The sequence below is a fragment of the Oncorhynchus mykiss genome, chromosome 17 (genome assembly GCF_057628025.1).
Source record: "Oncorhynchus mykiss isolate SJ-2025 chromosome 17, ASM5762802v1, whole genome shotgun sequence".
Lineage (NCBI taxonomy): Eukaryota > Metazoa > Chordata > Actinopteri > Salmoniformes > Salmonidae > Oncorhynchus > Oncorhynchus mykiss.
Window position 1 is genome coordinate 69,520,046 of NC_143038.1, and position 14,955 is coordinate 69,535,000.

A 14,955-nucleotide genomic window follows, 5' to 3' on the forward strand; every position below is an offset into this window, starting at 1 on the left:
AAATTAAACAATTTCCTCAGCAATCTACACACACTACCCCATAATGACATCACAATACCCCATAATGACATCACAATACCCCATAATGACATCACAATACCCCATAATGACAAATCAAAAACAGAAATACCTTATTTGCATAAGTATTCAGACCCTTTGCTATGGGATTTGAAATCGATCTCAGGTGCATCCTGTTTCCATTGATCATCCTTGATTGGAGTCCACCTGTGGTAAATTCAATTGATTAGACATGATTTGGAAAGGCACACACCTGTCTATTTAAGGTTCCACAGTTGACAGTGCATGTCAGAGTAAAAACCAAGCCCTGAGGTCGAAGGAATTGTCCGTAAAGATCTGATACAGGATTGTGTCGAAGCACAGATCTGGGGAAGGGTACCAAAACATTTCTGTAGCATTGAAGGTCCCCAAGAACACAGAGGCCTCCATCATTCTTAAATGGAAGAAGTTTGGAACCACCAAGACTCTTCTTAGAGCTGGCCGCCCAGCCAAACTTGAACAATCGGGAGAGAAGGGCCTTGGTCAGAGAGGTGACCAAGAACCCGATGGTCACTCTGACTGAGCTCTAGAGTTCATCTCTGGAGATGGGAAACCTTCCAGAAGGAGAACGATCTCTGCAGCACTTCACCAATCAGGCCTTTATGGTAGAGTGGCCAGACGGAAGCCACTCCTCAGTAAAAGGCACATGACAGCCCCCTTGAAGTTTGCTAAAAGGCACCTAAAGACTCTCGGACCATGAGAAACAAGATTCTCTGGTCTGATGACACCAAGACTGAACTCTTTGTCCTGAATGCCAAGCATCATGTCTGGAGGATACCTGGCATAGTGGTGGCAGCATCATGCTGTGGGGATCATTTTCAGCAGCAGGGACTGGGAGACTAGTCTGGATTGAGGCAAAGATTAACGGAGCAAATTACCAGAGAGATCCTTGATGAAAACCTGCTCCGGAGTGCTCAGGACCTCAGACTGGGGTGAAGGTTTACCTTCCAACAGGACAAGGACCCTAAGCACACAACCAAGACAATGCAGGAGTGGCTTTGGGACAAGTCTCTGAATGTCCTTGAGTGGCCCAGCCAGAGCCCGGACTTGAACTCGATCTAACATCTCTGGAGAGACCTGAAAATAGCTGTGCAGCGACGCTCTCCATCCAACCTGCCAGAGCTGGAGAGGATCTGCAGAGAAGAATGGGAGAAACTCCCCAAATACAGTTGCACCAAGCTGGTAGTGTCATACCCAAGAAGACTTGAGGCTGTAATCGCTGCCAAAGGTGCTTCAACAAAGTACTGAGTAAAGGGTCTGAATACTTATGTAAATGTAATATTTCAGTTTTTCTTTTTCATAAATTTGTAAAAATGTCTAAACCTTTTTTTTTTTGCTTTGTCATTATGGGGTATTGTGATGTCATTATGGGTATTGTGTGTAGGTTGATGAGGAAAAAAAACATAAATCTAAACAATTTTAGAATAAGGCTGTAACAAAATGTGAAAAAGTCCAGACGTCTGAATACAATCCAAAGGCGAAAAACTAAACATGTGAAGTGTTGGTTCCTGAAATGAAAGATTCCAGAAATGTTCCATACGCTGATGTCGTGTCTTTGGCAATGCCGGATTAAGTGATATGACATGCTATTCTATAAGATAATTTCTCCGTAATTAATATTACCTGATTGAGCTAATCATGTAAATGTAATTAACTAGAGAGTCGGGGCACCACGGAAAAATATTTATAGAGCTGTTATCCTCCGAATAAACTCTTAAAGACCTAGTAATATTTTACATCAATAGCAGTCAATATTAATCGTCACCTTAATTCAGTCTCATCTGAAAGTTGTAAATTCTTGGTTATCTGCACGAACCCTGGCTAACAAGTTGAATCAGCAATACAAAATGGGGGTTAATTATTTATTTACTAAATACCTAACTAATCACACAGAATTACACATACACATAATTAATCATAACTTGATTACAAATTACGTCATAAAGGAAAACGTCCCTAGCGGGCGGAACAGATATGACAGCTTGTTACACAAAAGAAAAGGGGCTGGGTTTGAGTGAAAGAGTGGGAAGACTGAGGAACAAAGGGAAGAAGCTGTACTATCATAAATACAGTATCTTATGCATTCTAAATTACCACCCATTTGGAAAAGGAAAATGCAATAAATATTTACTCTGAGCTGCGCTTCAGTAGGTTGGTGGTAGATGGAAGGCCGTGTTGCCAAACCGAGTCCTTTGTCCTTTGAAGAATGTCTCTGGTGGTCAATTGGATACTCTGTAGTAACGTTGTAGTAACGTCGTTGTGTGATAGATGGGATACTCTGGCCTGACTCAGTGGCCCACCCAACGGCTAGGAGGTATCACTTCTGTAGTGAATAAGAGTTCAAAGTTCATACCATTCGCAACCAAAGGTCACGCTGATGTTGGCTTTGTTCTGTAGTTATTATCTGAACCATTCTGACATCGGACCGTCGTCCTCACATCCTCGGAACAGGAGGTTAAATTGTCGTCAAGACTTTATATAGGAAGGGAGAAAAGGGGTGTGTTTCATAGTTTACAACCTATGTCTCTTCACGTGGGCGGGCCACTGAGTCGGGCCTAATTCACTCATGAAAACCCAAATCTCCCATCACAAATAATTTCATATTCAAACATTTAAATTGAATATCAATTCCATGTGAATCCGATAACTCTGATGTGTAGACTTTCCACTGTAGAGTTTATGTCATCCTATCATTGATGAGAATGTCTCAGATGACAACCGAACTGACATCATATTCATTTAGTACCAACGCATATGTTCAACTGGTCGGATTACCAGAATATAGTTCATTTCCCCCCACCTTCTGATGTTCCCAGAATCTCTGTTAACCAAGGTGTTTGCAAATTTCACATCAGTAGGGTAGAGAGAGGAAAAGGGGGGGCGGGGGGCTAGGTTTATGACTGTCATAAACCTATCCCCAGGCCAACGTCATGACACTGAACTGGCTTGCATACTTTCAGGACGTAATTATGTTGGAGTTATCCACTGCCGTATGAATAAAACCTAGCACTCATCGAACATGGAAAGTGGGGTGGGAGGTGTGTATGTATATTTGGAATGAGTGGGAGGGGATGTACTTTTTTTTATTTAAATGGGGGGGTGAATTATAATTTTATTTTTTTGATTGTATTGCTCTTGTGACCCAACAACAAAACTATATTTTTTTCCCCTGTAGACACAAAAAACATATTTTTCTGATCTATTTTGCACAAATATGTTTACTTCCTTGTTAGTGAGTATTTCCCCTTTGCCAAGATAATCCATCCACCTGACAGGTGTGGCATTTCAATAATCTTCTTGCGACTAGCAATTCCGTATCCGGGAGCGTAATCATAGCCTCAAGCGCATTACCATAACGCAACTTTTCCTATTCATGAAAATCGCAAATGAAATGAAATAAATATATTCAAACACAAGCTTAGCCTTTTGTTAACAACACTGTCATCTCAGAATTTCAAAATATGCGTTACAGCCAACGCTAGACAAGCATTTGTGTAAGTTTATCATGGCATAATGCTATGCTAGGCTCTGCTGGAAGCAGGCAACATTTTCATGAAAATAAGAAAAGCAACCAAATTAAATCATTTACCTTTGAAGAACTTCGGATGTTTTCACTCAGGAGACTCCCAGTTAGATAGCAAATGTTCCTTTTTTCCAAAAATAATATTTTTGTAGGCGAAAAAGGTCCCGTTTGTTCATCCTGCTTGGCTAAGAAATCGACCGAAAAATACTTCAACTATAGCGCCAAACTATTTTTAAAATGTGCTCCATAATATCGACAGAAACACGGCAAATGTTGTTTAGGATCCATCCTCATGGTGTTTTTAACATATGTATTCGATAATATATCCGTCGAGGCAATTGGTTTCTCATAAGAAACGATTGGAAAAATGGCTCAGTATTTTACGCAAGATTTTCTCCGGGAGACACCATGTGACCACATGCTATATATGGTCCCTTACAGCCATTCTCCAATGGAAATGCCCAAAAAGACGTCACAATGCTGTAGACACCTTGGGGAATACGTAGAACACGCAAGCTCATTCGTAGCTCATTCACAGCCATATAAGGAGTCATTGCCATGAGACGGTTTCAAAAAATGAGGCACTTCCTGATTGATTTTTTATCTGGGTTTCGCCTGTAACATCAGTTCTGTGGCATTCACAGACAATATCTTTGCAGTTTTGGAAACGTCAGAGTGTTTTCTTTCCAAAGCTGTCAATTATATGCATAGTCGAGCATCTTTTTTATCTCGTTTAAAACGGGAACGTTTTTCATCCAAAAATTTAAATAGCGCCCCCTATATCCAAGAGGTCAGCATGATCATTACACAGGTTCACCTTGTGCTGCAGACAATGAAAGGCCACTCTAAAATGTGCAGTTTTGTCACACAACGCCACAGATGTCTGAGGGGGCATGCAATTGGCATGCTGACTGCAGGAATGCCCACCAGAGCTGTTGCCAGATATTTTATGTAAATGTTTCTACCATAAGCCGCTGAATTTTGTCACTACGTCCAGCCGGCCATCTGAGAAATGCTCACTAACAGGGATTTAAACCAATTTGTACTCGTCATTTGAGAGAAATACGATTTTTGTGCATGTGGAATACTTCTGGAATATTTTATTTCAGCTCATGAAGCATGGGACTAACACTTTACATGTTGCGTTTATATTTTGATTGGGTGTGATTAAATCTGAACAAAACCTTGTTCATACAACACCAATTTGTTCTACTTGGATGGGGCTACACGATACACTCCCTGCATCTCGTAACGGTCTGTTCAGACCTTTTTTTTTTACCAGGTTTTAAACATTTAAAAAAATGTATTGGACATGCTTTTGACCAAAGCCAACTCAATTTCTACACTTCATATTAAAATGAGGTTACACTCACAGTTTGAGAATCTGACCGGTGAAAGCCAGGACTACTGTACACTGTATTTCGCTGTGTATATTTGCTGAATAAACATTTATCAACAGTGTGTTGTGTTTTGAGTACAGAGACTTTCAAGGCATAGAGGCACCGAAGTGCTGATTGCCTGATTTGGCAACATAGAATACACTGTGTACGGTAGCTGTTCACTCACCCAGTCAACATGATCAGACCCTTGCCGTGTCAACAGAAACAACGCCAACAGAGCTCTAAAATAACACAAGGATCAAGGTTAGCTAAATACTGGTTCCCAGGAATAAATGGCTATTTTAGTCACCACGTTGTGTAGTTGGGGACAGAAGTACTGATGCAACGAGTCCTGAAAAGTTACCTTGGTTACACTCGGAATGACCCTGAGCATACAGGCAGCAACAAGCCTACCCTCTGCCAGACAGTCATGTTCTGCTTCCTCATATAGGCCCATGGTCTTCCATGACGTTCCTCATATAGGCCCGTGGTCTTCCATGACGTTCCCCATATAGGCCCATGGTCTTCCATGACGTTCCCCATATAGGCCCATGGTCTTCCATGACGTTCCTCATATAGGCCCGTGGTCTTCCATGACGTTCCCCATATAGGCCCATGGTCTTCCATGACGTTCCCCATATAGGCCCGTGGTCTTCCATGACGTTCCCCATATAGGCCCATGGTCTTCCATGACGTTCCCCATATAGGCCCGTGGTCTTCCATGACGTTCCCCATATAGGCCCGTGGTCTTCCATGACGTTCCCCATATAGGCCCATGGTCTTCCATGACGTTCCCCATATAGGCCCATGGTCTTCCATGACGTTCCTCATATAGGCCCATGGTCTTCCATGACGTTCCTCATATAGGCCCGTGGTCTTCCATGACGTTCCCCATATAGGCCCGTGGTCTTCCATGACGTTCCCCATATAGGCCCATGGTCTTCCATGACGTTGTGTACAGTCCTTTCTTTCTAGACAGTCTGTGTTAGCATGAAATCAATCTTATGGATACGTCCCTACATGCATCATTTAAATAATGTAGCTTAGTGTTTTACAGTGTATTCTGTAGTTTTTAGCTTACTGTATGTGGATTTGTGTAAATTCTGCGTCTGTATATCCTGTTTATCGCCTGTCTGTATATCCTGTTTATCGCCTGTCTGTATATCCTGTTTATCGCCTGTCTGTATATCCTGTTTATCGTCTGTCTGTATATCCTGTTTATCGTCTGTCTGTATATCCTGTTTATCGCCTGTCTGTATATCCTGTTCATCGCCTGTCTGTATATCCTGTTCATCGCCTGTCTGTATATCCTGTTTATCGTCTGTCTGTATATCCTGTTTATCGTCTGTCTGTATATCCTGTTTATCGTCTGTCTGTATATCCTGTTTATCGTCTGTCTGTATATCCTGTTTATCGTCTGTCTCTATATCCTGTTCATCGCCTGTCTGTATATCCTGTTTATCGCCTGTCAGTATATCCAGTTTATCGCCTGTCTGTATATCCTGTTCATCGCCTGTCTGTATATCCTGTTTATCGTCTGTCTGTATATCCTGTTTTAGTGGCAGCTCCATTTCACTGAGTCAAATTCCTATACATTCAAATGTATTTAGAGTATAAATGTGATTCTTCCATGTGCCTTGCGTGTCACCTGTAGGACCAGGGTTGATAGGTGTGCGGCATACCCAAAATACACACACACACACACACACACACACACACACACACACACACACACACACACACCTCTGTGTTACCATGTCCTACATAACCAGCAGCTCTCCAGACCATGATGCCCAGCCAGCAGCCCCAGTACCAGGGAATGATAGGAGTATCCCAGCAGCCCCAGAACCAGGCCCTCCTCACCTCCCAGGGGCAGGGCATGCATGGACAGGTGACGGCCATGATGGTCCAGTACCCACAGATGCCCTCATATCAGGTACATTTAAGGTTGTGTGTTTGTGCGTGAGATTGCTACATCTTGTATGCATTTAGGAGTTCCTCAAGGCTCAGTTCTCGGACCACAACTATTCTTATGTAAAAGCAACGAGTGGGATGTAACTGTTGTAATCCGAACCTTGCGTCTCTCGCTCGGGAAACCAGCTATTAGACCAAGAGGATATTCCCTATTGGGCAGAGGGTGTCAACTCCCCTTGGCTACATGTTCATGTGTCTTGCCTCCTAGCAGGTCCCTGTGGCCAGTGACTCTCAACAGGTGATCCAGCAGTACCAGCAGCAGGTCATGGTGCCAGTCAGCCAGTCTGTGCAGACTGTCCAGGGGCCCATGCCCGTATACTACAGCGTCATCACTCCCACACAACAGAACAGCACAAGGTAGGTACATTTTTTAAAATTTTATTTTTAAGTGGTTTTATAAAGCGTGCTTTGAACAGATACCGAAGTGCTGGATATATTGTATGGGGAGAACTACTCCCAACATATTGCCTCCAGCAGACCTGTTGAGCTACAACCCAGATAACTTGTTCTAAATAAGTGTCACTTATAATCTCACTTCTGGAATTACAATAATAAACTACACTTAATAATATATATATATATTTAAAAAAACATTACAGAGGAAATGGCCTATACTCCAGAAGCAGACTGAATCCGTTCATTCCTGAATGAAGTTGAATGTAACTCTTATCAGTAACAAGCCCTCCTGCTGACCGCCTGGCTAAGCAGTAATTGTAAGACACTCTGGGGAAACTGAGCTGTAAGTGAAGTCATTAAAGACGATTGAATTAGGATAGAAAGTCACATGACTGGAATCAATAAACAACCTATTTAAACACTTGAATCTTTATTTTTCTTTGACACATCGCTTCCACACTCTCGCTAAACAAAATATGACCGTTGTGATTGAAGCCTAGCAGCTTATTGATGTGATATGCCTACCGTCTGTGGATGACTGCCAAGTGCTTACAGTGCGTGTGTCTGTGTGTTTCTCTGTGTGTTTCTCTGTGTGTGTGTGTGTGTTTCTCTGTGTGTCTCGTGTGTGTGTTTCTGTGTGTGTGTGTTGTGTGTGTCTCTCTGTGTGTTTCTCTGTGTGTTTCTCTGTGTGTGTTTCTCTCTGTGTGTGTGTGTGTGTGTGTGTGTGTGTGTGTGTGTGTGTGTGTGTGTGTGTGTTTCTCTGTGTGTGTGTTTCTCTGTGTGTGTGTTTCTCTGTGTGTGTGTTTCTCTGTGTGTGTGTTTCTCTGTGTGTGTGCGTGTGTACGCGTCTCTGTGTGTGTGTTTCTCTGTGTGTTTCTCTGTGTGTGTTTCTCTCTCTGTGTGTGTGTGTGTGTGTGTGTGTGTGTGTGTGTGTGTGTGTGTTTCTCTGTGTGTGTGTTTCTCTGTGTGTGTGTTTCTCTGTTTGTGTGTGTGTTTCTCTGTTTGTGTGTGTGTTTCTCTGTTTGTGTGTGTGTTTCTCTGTGTGCGTCTCTCTCCAGTCCATCAGTAGGGTACCTGCAGCCCAGCTCAGAGCAGTACCAGATGAACCCGTCTACTTCTCCCTGCAACCCTCCACAGATACAGCAGCAATATTCAGGTGAGAGTTCATCTGTTTTCCCGAGCTCTAACTTTATCGATTAGGTTTGGTCAACAACGTTGGCCCTGTGTCGTAGCCCTTATGACGAAGGGTTCACTTTAAAAGTGTAACCTTTTCCCTACAATGCTTTAACTTTGTGTGTGGTGCTACAGGGGTGCCCCCCCCAGGGCCTGGGGTGATGGTCATGCAGCTTAGTGTCCCCAACGGACCCCAGCCTACCCACAATCCTCCTCTGGTCCAGTGGAACCCCTGCAAGTACTACAGCCTCGAGCAGAGACCCAGTAAGCCTGGAGAACTCTACAAATCTGACAACACACAACAGGTACTGTATACAGCACTACTTTAATACTACCATACAGTACTACAACAGGTACTATATACAGCATTACTATAATACTACACTACAGTACTACAACAGGTACTGTATACAGCACTACTATAATACTACCATACAGTACTACAAAAGGTACTATATACAGCATATATACAGTGCTACAACAGGTACTATATACAGTACTACTATAATACTACCATACAGTACTACAACATGTACTATATACAGCACTACTATAATACTACCATATAGTACTACAATAGGTACTATATACAGCACTACTATAATACTACCATACAGTACTACAACAGGTACTATATACAGCACTACTATAATACTACCATACAGTACTACAACAGGAACTATATACAGCACTACTATAATACTACCATACAGTACTACAACAGGACCTATATACAGCACTACTATAATACTACCATACAGTACTACAACAGGTACTACATACATCATATATACAGTGCTACCATACAGTACTACAACAGGTACTATATACAGCACTACTATAATACTACACCACAGTACACCAACAGGTGGTATATACACAGAATTACTGTACTTCCTGTATACTCTATACCTCTCCCTCACTTACAGTATCCCGTGGACTATTCATAAGGAGGACACCGTAGGATTTTCCTATGCTGACATGACATTTTAAATGAAAAAATACTAATTTGTGATATATTTGTTGACTATCTGTATTGTGAACTTACAGTATGTCTCGTCCTCTCCTCTATCCTTGTCCTCCCCTCTCTCTCCCTCCCCCATCCCCCCTCCAGACGAGTACACAGATGCAGAGCAGTCCTCTGTCCTCCCCCACCCAGTCTCCTACCCCCTCCCCCTCAGGCAGCGTGAGCAGTGTCTGTCCAGGCCTCGGCCCTCTGCCCCTACTGTCACAGTTCCCCCGGCCCGGACCAGGGCCCGCACAAGGTAACACCACACAGAGACGGAGACAAACAGATGCACACCGTAACACTTACCATGCACACACCGCATACACAGACACACACACACACACACACACACACACACAAGTGGCCTCCCGAAAGGTGCCCTGGTCTAAGGCGCCACTACAGCCGACTATGACGGGAGTCCCATAGGACGGCGCACAATCAGCCCAGCGCCGTCCGGGTTAGGGGAGGGTTTGGCCGGGGCTCGCCACAAGGAGTTGCTTAAAGTGTGGCGAGCCCCGGCCAAACCCTCCCCTAACCCGGACCGGGGCGCATGCAAGCGGACTTTAGTTGTCAGTTGAACAGTGTTTCCTGGTTAAGCGAGCAGTGTGTTAAGAAGTAGCTTGGTGGGTCATGTGACGCAGGAAACGTGCCTCTACCGACCCCGTTAGGGAGTTGCCGTGATGACACCAGATCGGAACAACCATTTTGGATGTCACAAAATAAGGGGAGAAAAAAACTTTTAAAAAATTTACACACACACACACACACACACACACACCAGTTTGACATGACATGACAAAAAGATGTGCACATGCCACCTTACTGAACAAATGTCACTGTGAGCCGGTAGCAGTCACGCTCATACACACACACACTCATACACACTCATACACACACACATGCTCATACACACACACACACGCTCATACACACACACACACACACACTCATACACACACACACGCTCATACACACACACACGCTCATACACACACACACACGCTCATACACATAAACACACGCTCATACACACACACACGCTCATACACACACACACGCTCATACACACACACACACGCTCATACACACACACATGCTCATACACACACACTCATACACACACACATGCTCATACACACACACACGCTCATACACACACATGCTCATACACACACACACACACACATACTCATACACACACACACACATGCTCATACACACACACACGCTCATACACACACACATGCTCATACACACACACACGCTCATACACACACATGCTCATACACACACACACACACACACACATGCTCATACACACACACACACATGCTCATACACACACACACGCTCATACACACACACATGCTCATACACACACACACTCATACACACACACATGCTCATACACACACACACGCTCATACACACACATGCTCATACACACACACACACACACACATGCTCATACACACACACACACGCTCATACACACACACACACACACTCATACACACACACACGCTCATACACACACACACGCTCATACACACACACACACACACTCATACACACACACACACACACACAGGCATCTTTGACTACGGTGAGCCTCTTTCACCCCCTTCACACAGTGACCCCATCACACAGTGACCCCATCACACAGTGACCTCATCACACAGTGACCTCATCACACAGTGACCCCATCACACAGTGACCCCATCACACAGTGACCCCTTCACACAGTGACCCCTTCACACAGTGAACCCTTCACACAGTGACCCCTTCATGATGAGCTGTCCATGTTGTTTCTGACCAGCCACCAGCAGGCCCTGAGAACCTAACTCACCTTACCCACATGGCTGTGCTTGACGCCAACCCCCCCCCCCCCCCCCCCCCCCCCCTTACACACACACACACACACACCTCACGCTTGCTTGCCTACGTTATCTGGCCCTTTCACCTACTCATCTGTCCTCACACACCTGACTTGGGTTGCAAAGGGAGGGTATATTACTGGAAACCTAAGTTTAGACATTGTTTTTGCTTTCAGGTTTTTGGGGGAAATTTTACAAGACGACACGACATCAAGTGGAATTTTTTGGGTACTTCAGATTATCACTGTCCCTCTGTGTCGCCTCATCAAAAATACTGTATATGCAATATTTAAATAAGATGTTTTAAAAAGTAAAACATCGAATGACAAAACAGTAAAATATTATCCTAAATTATAAACCATCAACTTTGTGAATACCAATTCATTGGTGTTTACTATGAGGGTTTCAGCATTTAAATTACCTTTCTTTTTCTACACACTTTTACTATGTCTCTGTGGGCAGCTGTGAAAAAAGTCAATAGTTGTAAGAGTTGCAGAGTTAATTGAAAATAATGGCATTGTTGATTTTAGATGCTTTTTTTCATTAATTAGTCTATCTTCTTTTGAATCATACGGTCTATTTACTAGAATCTCATGGACAATAAGGAGACAAAAATAATAATAATTAATACTATATATGAATACATGTTTGTTTTTTTGTATACTTTATTCAAGTGTAAATTACCAAAGTTAACATAGAAAACCAGTGAATTACCACTATTACTTAGCTTGCTCGACACACTGCTTTGTTGCAGACGGGTGCTCTTCACATAATAGATGGCATCATGAGGTAGAAAAATTAGGTGTATATATTGAAGCAACATCTCAAGACATCAGTCAGGAAGTTAAAGCTTGGTCGCAAATGGGTCTTCCAAATGGACAATGACCCCCAAGCATACTTCCAAAGTTGTGGCAAAATGGCTTAAGGACAACGAAGTCAGGGTATTGGGGTGGCCATCACAAAGCCCTGACCTCAATCCTATAGAACATTTGTTGGCCGAACTGAAAAAGCGTGTGTGAGCAAGGAGGCCTACAAACCTGACTCAGTTACACCAGCTCTGTCAGGAGGAATGGGCCAAAATTCACCCAACTTATTGTGGGAAGCTTGTAGACGGCTACCCGAAACGTTTGACCCAAGTTAAACAATTTAAAGGCAATGCTACCAAATACTAACTGAGTGTATGTAAACTTCTGACCCATTGGGAATGTGATGAAAGAAATAAAAGCTAAAATAAAGCATTCTCTCTTCTATTATTCTGACATTTCATATTCTTAAAATAAAGTGGTGATCCTAACTGACCTAAAACAGGGAATGTTTACTAGGATTAAATGTCAGGAAGGGTGAAAAACTGAGTTTAAATGTATTTGGTTAATTAAGGTGTATGTAAACTACAGACTTCAACTGTATATGCACCAGTCTGGCTCGTTGCGAACTGTGTGAAGACCATTTCTTCCTAACATAGACCGTAATTCATTTGCCGAAATTGTACGTAATTATGACATAACATTGAAGGTTGTGCAATGTAACAGCAATATTTAGACATAGGGTTGCCACTCGTTCGATAAAATACATAAAATACAGAATGGTTCCGTTCACTGAAAGAATAAACGTTTTGTTTCAAAATTATAGTTTCCGGTTTTGACCATATTAATGACCTAATGCTCGTATTTCTGTCTGTTTTTATTATATTATAATTAAGACTATGATTTAATATTTGATAGAGCAATCTGACTGAGCAGTGGTAGGCAGCAGCAGGCTCGTAAGCATGGTTGAAGCACAGTGCTGTCAATGACTTCAAGCCCATCAACTCCAGAGATTAGGCTGGCAATGAGGAACTTAAACGTTAGCTTTTTTACATGGCACATATTGCACTTTTACTTTCTTCTCCAACACTGTGTTTTTGTGTTATTTAAACCAAATTGAACATGTTTCATTATTTATTTGAGGCTAAATTGATTTTATTTATGTATTATATGAAGTTAAAATAAGTGTTCATTCAGTATTGTTGTAATTGTCATTATTTCAAATACATATATATATATAAATATAAATCGCCGATTTAATCGGTGTCTGCTTTTTTTGGTCCTCCAATAATCGGTATCGGCGTTGAAAAATCATAATTGTTTGACCTCTATTAAAAATGATAACTTTTAAATATATATATATTTTTTACATTTGTATTATTCACTGAGGAGGATGGTCCTCCCCTTGCGCTTCTGAGGAACCTACACACAGGTTTGTTAAAACACAGGTCTGTTATTCCTGGCATTGAGAGATGAGTCCCAGCCAACTCCTGGTTCTCGCTCTTTCACCCACTTCCACAGTTACCCCTTCACACAGTGACCCCTTCACACAGTGACCCCTTCACACAGTGACCCCTTCATGATGAGCTGTCCATGTTGTTTTTGACCAGCCACCAGCAGGCCCTGAGAACCTAACTCACTTTACCCACATGGCTGCGCCCCCCCTACACACACACACACAGACACACACACACACAGACACACACACACACACACACATCACACCACCTTGCCTAGCTTGCTCTTTCACCTACACATCCATCTTCACACACTGCCTCAGCTGACCGTTTACACTCTACACACACAGACACACAGGTATCCTGGCCTTTCACAGACACACAGGTATCCTGGCCTTTCACAGACACACATATATCCTGGCCTTTCACAGACACACTATTATCCTGGCCTTTCAGATACAGTTATCCTGGCCTTTCACAGACACACAGTTATCCTGGCCTTTCACAGACACAGTTATCCTGGCCTTTCACAGACACACAGACACACAGTTATCCTGGCCTTTCAGACACACCTTTATCCTGGCCTTTCACAGATACAGTTATCCTGGCCTTTCACAGACACACAGACACACAGTTATCCTGGCCTTTCACAGACACACAGACACACCTTTATCCTGGCCTTTCAGACACACCTTTATCCTGGCCTTTCACAGATACAGTTATCCTGGCCTTTCACAGACACACAGTTATCCTGGCCTTTCACAGACACACAGACACACCTTTATCCTGGCCTTTCACGGATACAGTTATCCTGGCCTTTCAGACACTCAGTTATCCTGGCCTTTCACAGACACACAGTTATCCTGGCCTGTCACAGTCACCAAGTTATCCTGGCCTTTCACAGTCACCAAGTTATCCTGGCCTGTCACAGTCACCAAGTTATCCTGGCCTTTCACAGTCACCAAGTTATCCTGGCCTGTCACAGTCACCAAGTTATCCTGGCCTTTCACAGACACACAGTTATCCTGGCCTTTCACAGACACACAGTTATCCTGGCCTTTCACAGACACACAGTTATCCTGGCCTTTCAGTCACACCGTTATCCTGGCCTTTCACAGAAACACAGTTATCCTGGCCTGTCACAGTCACCAAGTTATCCTGGCCTTTCACAGACACACATTTATCCTGATCTTTCACAGACGCACCGTTATCCTAGCCTTTCACCTAAAAACAGACAAACCGTTATCCTGGCCTATCACTAACTCACAGACACACCGTTATCCTAGCCTTTCACAGACACACAGTTA

At 43.1% G+C, this 14,955-nt stretch overlaps 1 protein-coding gene across 10 annotated transcripts in view; it reads left to right on the top strand.

The window, feature by feature from the left end:
- The window catches only part of LOC110493284 (R3H domain-containing protein 2), a 91,716-nt gene that overhangs the window by 70,542 nt on the left and 6,219 nt on the right, over positions 1 to 14,955 (top strand). For 5 of the 10 annotated variants that reach the window (XM_090206440.1, XM_090206443.1, XM_090206438.1 and 2 more), the window contains 5 exons: positions 6,732 to 6,895; positions 7,142 to 7,290; positions 8,388 to 8,485; positions 8,638 to 8,807; positions 9,617 to 9,767. In XM_090206440.1, the coding sequence (XP_090062566.1) occupies positions 6,732 to 6,895; positions 7,142 to 7,290; positions 8,388 to 8,485; positions 8,638 to 8,807; positions 9,617 to 9,767 (732 nt within the window). The remainder of the gene's footprint in view (positions 1 to 6,731; positions 6,896 to 7,141; positions 7,291 to 8,387; positions 8,486 to 8,637; positions 8,808 to 9,616; positions 9,768 to 14,955) is intronic. The other 5 variants (XM_036950842.2, XM_036950838.2, XM_036950844.2 and 2 more) reach the window with 3 other exon arrangements.